The sequence below is a fragment of the Cinclus cinclus genome, chromosome 10 (assembly GCF_963662255.1).
Source record: "Cinclus cinclus chromosome 10, bCinCin1.1, whole genome shotgun sequence".
NCBI lineage: Eukaryota > Metazoa > Chordata > Aves > Passeriformes > Cinclidae > Cinclus > Cinclus cinclus.
In genome coordinates, this window is record NC_085055.1 from 3,529,906 (window position 1) to 3,536,867 (window position 6,962).

The following is a 6,962-nucleotide window of genomic DNA, read 5'->3' on the forward strand; positions in this document are numbered from 1 at the left end:
AGAAGGGGAGGAGGAGCGGCAGAGGCGGGGCCGGCCCAGCGTTTCAGCCCCTGGGCACGGCCGCGGCTCCCGGGGCGGTCTCTGCGGTGCGGGCGGCAGGGGGACTCATGCCGGGGACGCCGCGTGTGCCTGCGGCCGCGTGCCGGTCCCCGCGGGGGAACAAAGGCAGGTCCCGACCCCGCACTGACGTGTCCCCGCTCGGCCGCGACTCCCCCGCCGCGGGATCCCCGAAGGAAGTCCCGCTCCGGGCGCGGCCTCATTGGGTCGGGCCGCGGGGCTCTGCCCTCCCTCCGGAGCGCATTGGGTGCCCGCCGCGTCCGTCCGCAGCGGGCCGCGCTTCCCGCCCGCCCTCCAGCCTCCAGCGGCGGCCCCGCATCCCCCCAGCTCCTCAGAGCCGCATCCCCCGAGCCCCGCATCCCCCCAGCTCCTCAGAGCCCCGCATCCCATCATCCCCGCATCCCTGAGCCCCTCATGCTCTGAGCCCCTCATGCTCTCAGCCCTGAGCCCGGCATTCCCCGGTGCGGGGCCTTGCGGAGATGAACGGGAGCGGTGGCAGCGGCGGTGACACACAGCGCGTGCCCCAGTGGCACCGGCGGGACCGTCTGGGCTCAGGGGCACCGCGAGGGCAGAGCCCCGAAGAGCCGCTCGCAGCCGAGCACCGGAGGTGTTCGTGGGACCGCAGGGTGGGTTGGGTTGGAAGGGACCTTAAAAATCACCCAGTGCCACCCCTGCCATGGCAGGGACACCTCCCACTGTCCCAGGCTGCTCCAGCCCCAGTGTCCAGCCTGGCCTGGGACGCTGCCAGGGATCCAGGGGCAGCCGCAGCTGCTCTGGGAATTCCGGCCCAGCCCCTCTCACCCTCACGAGGAAGAATTCCCAATACCCCATCTACACCTCCTCATTGCATTAATCTATTTTTTTGAGAGCTTGTCGGCAGCGCTTTGTTTTGGGTGTTGATTGTCACAGCCTTCACTGTCCTTGACCTTTTCTTCCCCCGGAGCCCATCCCAGGCCACTGGTGCATCTCAGAAATGTGCCACCCTAATTCACTGCTCCCAAATCCCTCCGTGGTGCCGAAAAGCGTGACACAGGTCACATATACTTCATCAGCATAAATTCAGATTTAGCCTAAATACAGATCCCTCTCCTAGTGTGTTTTATTACAGGACGAACAAACCCCAACCACGTCTCAAGCTGAACTTAGAAGAATAAGCAAAGAAATTAATATGTCAAAGTTATTTTTTTCCTAAATACATTTAAATCATAAATCTGTGTTTTGCATAGGCATTATTCTGGCTTTAATAGAAAAACAACATCAAAGAAGCTTAAGAAATTATTATTCAAATATTCTGCATATTCCAGTAATTAATAGCAGTCAATACCCCAAGCTAATATGATTTCTACATGTATTTCACATATCTGTTTGATATATTTTCATTTAATGGAATCCCTTGCTCTTAGTTTGAGGAACCAAAGTGTTTGAAATTATGAGTTAGACACCCTAGAAGGAACTGTAATTGCTTTGAAACAGTGATGATTTTAAAAAAAAAAATATCATGACCTTTTCCCTTGTCTTTAGGAAGCTTCCATGAGTGTTTCAAGTTGAGGTATTTCCATGCTTTTCATTTTTTCATTTCATTTTTTTCCATTTCTTTCACGAAAATATTTCCAGGAAGTTTCTTAATCACCCAAGCTGCAGCTCCCCTCTCTCTCCCAAAGTCCTTTAGAGCTGTCCTGTGCTTTTTCCATTTCTAGGCTCTTAAGGCTGAGCTCTGCTGAGTAAAATGAGATAATTCTTTATTTTTTGACTGAGACATTCAAATCACTGGGGTTGATTTATACTTCAGTATTACAGCTCTTCAAATGATTTAATGTTTTGTGTTTCCACTTGTTGATTACATCACCACTCATAAAACCAGGCTGTGTCTTTAATTTTGATCACTTTGCACTGGAGAATAATCGGGTGACGTGTTTAAATGTTTAAAATGATAAAATATAAATTTAAAAGGACACTGAACCCACAGTATTATTTAATATCTATTCCAAATACATTTAATTGATTATGGTGTAAATATACTTTAACTGCTAGTAGAAATAGGCAATATCATTAACAAATACTAGGAGAAAAAAGCAAATTACAATCTCATTTTGTTTAATCAAATATTACTTATATTCAGTAGCTGCTAGTGATAGATCTCTTCAGCTCGTGTAAATTGTGATTCTCCATGAACAAACCAATTAAAGTTGAAATGAGGAATTTATTGGGAGCAAGGGACTATTATGTGAAGCGATTAGGCAAATTTGAATTGAAAGTCCCAAAATGGAAAGGGTTGGACCTAAAAGAGGCTGTAATATACTAAAAAGCATTAAATTAGTTGCTGGGAGAGAAATGTTACTCAGCCTAATCACTGGATACGTTACTGATCTAATCAGGAGGGATGAGGGATGAGAGCTTTCCCAGCCGTGGGGAGCTGGGAGGCTGCAGAGGGAATTCGTGGCAGGAATTTACACGGAGCCATTTATCAGCTCTGGTTCCATTTCCTGCGCAGAGGAGGTTTGTGCAACCCAACTGCCTGTGAGTTTGTGCTGCTCAGCACCAGCCCTTGGCCAAAGCACTGGCCAATTCCTTCAGATTTGACCAAAAAAAAAACAAAAAAAAACGTTGAGCAAAATGAAGTTCCTCTTAAGTTTTGAGAAATGTGTAAATTACAAACCTGCGAGTTCCTCTCTGTATACTCAGACCTGGATAACTGGGAACCTGACAGGGGAGAGATGTCAGAAAAATCCCATTTCCCTCAGACACAGGTTCTCATCTGGGAAGTGCACACCTCTGGAATTTGGGTGCCAAATTCCAAAGTTCCACCGCAGAACTACATTTTTTTTTTGTTTGCTTGTTTCCTTTGATTATTTTCTTCTTGTAAAATATTTTTTTTGTATTTTCTGTTATTTAGTTTTACAGGACTCAATGCCACAATTATTACACCTCTAATAAAAATTATTATTGAACAGCTTTGAGTTTTTGCAGGACAGTGTAATTAGGACAGCAGCTGAACAGATCAGGCAGCAGGTCTTTTATTTATTTTTATTTTATTTTAATCTTCCCAGTCAATGGATCCAGGATCCCAAGCGATGGAAATGCACGGTGAAGGTTGTCCCACACAAGTCACAGCCTATTTGGCTGCCAGAATTAAGGAATGTCCTGGCAAGGCATCTGTTATTACCTTTCCAGCTACAAAGTACATTCCAGCTGCAGATGTTGAACCTTTTTGTCCAGTGGCTAAAGCTTACAAAAGCATACAAAGATTGTTTTAACATGCAGGGTCATCTCTTAGTGATCAGAAGCTGCAGAATAAAAAGATTGGACTTGAAGAGGTGAATACTCCTGGGAAAATTGTATTTATCCCTGCTTGAGGTCATAATTCTTGTGACACTGGGGGAAGTCAGGATTTTTATAGCTGGGCTATGTCTGAGTGATCAGTTGAACTCTGCTGATGTTCAGATTGGAGAACAGGAGGGCTGTTTTAATATAGAGAGTTCTATGCTATTTAATATTCTGAGGGGAAAAAAATGATCAAACATAAGGCATCCCAAACTGGACACTCCACATTATCAGAGCTTTGACATTTATGTTCTTGTGCCCGCAGTTCTGGATGTGGAATAGGAGATGATGATTGACTTTTACTTCATGGATGTACATAAAGACACCTTTCTGAAAAGCCTCCAGCATTCATGGTAGGAATGGGGATGAAACACTGGTGAGAAAATTTTGTGGGGGTAACAAGAGTAATTTAAACAATTCTCCAATGAGGTGAGAAATGTTCCTGGTGGAGATAACTGAGGGGGCTACACTGCAACTTTATCTCGTTTCTGGTGCTTCCTGACTTAAAAGAGTCTTGTCATTTTACTGGCTCAAAACCATTATCCTTAGTAAATAATTCATGCAGGTAAGTAGATGCATTCAAATGTACATCTGTTGTAGCAGGACTTGGAATCAGCGGAGCCGTATTTGCCACAGAGCTACAAATTCACTTTACACATGCAGGATGCACTTGGAATGGCCATACGTGATTTTGTGCCATTGCCATGCAGTCCCCACAGCTGAACTGCAGTGGATCCTGTGCTGGAGCCTGTCAAGGCAGAACAATTTCTAAGAAACACTGAAATTTGATCAACCTTTTGCTGCAGCCCTTAGAGGAAAACACCCCTCCTCGTGCCATTACATGTTCCATTGTTCTTAACATGACAGCTCCCATAGAAACAGTAGTAACACCTAAAATAAAGAGTATATCCCACATATTTTAAACAGTGAATTGACTTTAAACAGTGCTTGGGTGATCCTCCTGATGAGAAATTTGCAATTGGAAACCCCTGTTCCTGAGAAACAAAAAAGAAAAATAATAATGTTTGAGTGCTAGTGATAATCTGGATACTCCTGTAATTAAGGGGCAGGATATTTGAGCCTTTGGGCACTGATCTAACGACACATTTTGTGCATTTTCACAGGGATCTGTTTGTATTTTACTTCTGTGTGGTTTTCTGATGCTGCAGATCCCTCTGAACCAGTGGGTGAAATACAAACAACAGCTTGGGCTGCCCCGAGGATAAACAACTGCACATCAAAGTCCTGGGGCTGTGCCTGCAGCCAGGTGGGAATGGGAGGGAAAAATCCTAAATGAGAGGAAAATGCCCTGACTCCTGGGGAGCACCACGCAGGTGTAAGGACACGGGAGCCTGGTGGGTTCTCTGTGCCTGGAGTTACATAGGACATACACATAGGATAATCTCCAGTGGTTACTTTTTCCTGGTGCATTCCTCGTCAGGCTGCCCAGACTGGAGGCTGTGGCAGATGCAGGAGTAAATAGGTCAGTGAATTTTAATTATTCCATCCCTTGCTTTTTCCAGTCTTGTCACACTTATCCACTTTTCTTTTTTTTTTTTTTTTTCACAGTCTTTGTTTTTCCAGCACCTGGATAAAAGCCAGGGTCTGTTATCCTACAGCTGTAAAACTGCCTGGCCTTCCAGAAATCTCATCTTCATAATTGTTTACATTATCATTGCACTGTAAGACACTGAGTGATGAACTAATGTACATGGCTTGATGTTATGTCTGGGATATCCTTGTGACTTTTAAAAGATCTGAAATGGCGATTTTCAAATGGAGTTTGGAAACTCTTACTTTGTGAAGTTAATTTGAGAAGAGAAAAACAACCACTCTGGAATTTATGTTTGAAAACTGAAGAAATGTAGATAAAGTATTGTAAATGAGCTTAAAATGAACTCAGGACTTCAACAGCCATATCCACATTCATTTTCATGGGACTATTATCTCTGTTAATGATATTATTATGGCCTGGCAGAAAACAGAAAGCTGTTTTTCCAGTCAGTTACAGGGTTATCACCAAAGAGTAGCTAATTTAATTGGAGTTACTGACTTCTAGCTTCTTCTTATTCACCAGGAAAATGTGTGCAGGCTTTTTTCCCAAAATGTAACTATCTTTCCTTATTGTTAGTCTTGGAAGGGCTTTGTTGTTACATTACAAACTAAAATTAGTACCAGTCCAAAGGAATTCTACATTTTTTTTTGGGAACTTTTATAAGAGTATGGAGGAGTGGAGAGAAGGGCTGGATTAGAGAAAGAGGTGCTGAAAAATCTCAGTCTCTTCTGAAAGATATCCAAAATTACTTCAGTCCTATTAGTGGCAATTACTCTTGATTACTTCCTGTTGGAAGAATTATTGTGTTTTATTTGCTACCAAAGCCTCATTTGAGGCATTCTCTTATTTCCTGGAAGATGAATGGCTGCTGGCAGCTCTCAGTCACTGCTCCATCAGTTTTCCTCACAGCTTTCCCTGTTTCCCAGCTCCCTGGTCTGTCTGGGATTGGGGTGTTCCTGCAGAGGTCAGGATTATTATGCACATGAGTGAGGATGACAAAGTAAAGAACCTCTAGTGACTCAAATGATGAAGGTCCTAAAAGAAATAATTAATGGCTGTACCAGTCAGACTGCTGAACCAGCCGTAGAAGCCACACTGGAAATTGATCTTTTTTGTCTGGGAAAAAAACATAAGTTGGCTTTTGGCTTGGATCCATCCAGCACTGTAAGGACAGGAAAAAAGATCCTGGGAGCTGTTTGTTTTTGTAGTTATTAAAACAGATGAGCTCAGAGTTTGGAAATGCTGAAAAAAAAAAAAAAAGAAAAATAGAAGGGGAGAGAAGACCTGGAGCAAAGCACGGGGAATTCACTCTCACGGTGGAGAGGGAATGTTGGATATCGGTGCCACCTAGTGGGAATTATCCAGAATATCAAGGAGAGCCAGGCTGCTGCTTTTCACCCTAAAAAAAAAAAAATCTCAGAGAAATAAAGAAATTACTGATGATGGTGTAAACCTTACTCAGTAAGTAAGGCTGGGAGCGTGTGAGATGAAGGCTGCAGGTGGTGGATGGAAAAAGTGAAGTTAATGAAATCTCTGGTACAGCTCCTTACAAGGGGACTGTGTCTTGTAGAGTTAGGCAACAAAAAGCCCCTAACACTGCTCAGTGGGTGCAGGGGAGCTTTTTGCCTGTGGAATATTGCCCTGGAAGGTTGGGGAGGGTCTTGAGACAGTGCACATGCAGGATTTATTAACCATACCTGGGGTGGAAGTGCTTGGAGGCAATGGAACTCATAAAGTTTTACAAGCATTTACACACCACATTTACATTGTGAATAAAGAAGTGCTACAGCTGCTGGCAAGAACCTCTGTACAGAGTTTCTGCCTTATAAATAATGAGCCTTGAGAGCAAAGCCTATTCACCTACAGTATCAGACATTCTTGTGCTTTGGCCATGGTGATGGGCAGTCCCTGAGAGCCATGAAGTCCAGCTCAGTGTCTGCCTTTTTTTGTTTGACTGAAAAAAAAAATAATTTCCTTAGGAGATTATGTTGCAATCAGACAAGGGTGTTGTGTTTGTGTGTTTTTCACT

General features: G+C 43.9%; 1 protein-coding gene across 1 annotated transcript; it reads left to right on the forward strand.

Annotated features, from left to right (window-relative positions):
• The first annotated feature begins 107 nt into the window (after positions 1-107).
• Positions 108-464, forward strand: LOC134047922 (proline-rich protein 2-like). The gene has a single exon (XM_062499393.1). The coding sequence runs from the start codon at positions 108-110 to the stop codon at positions 462-464; it is 357 nt and encodes a 118-aa protein (XP_062355377.1).
• The last annotated feature ends 6,498 nt before the right edge of the window (positions 465-6,962 follow it).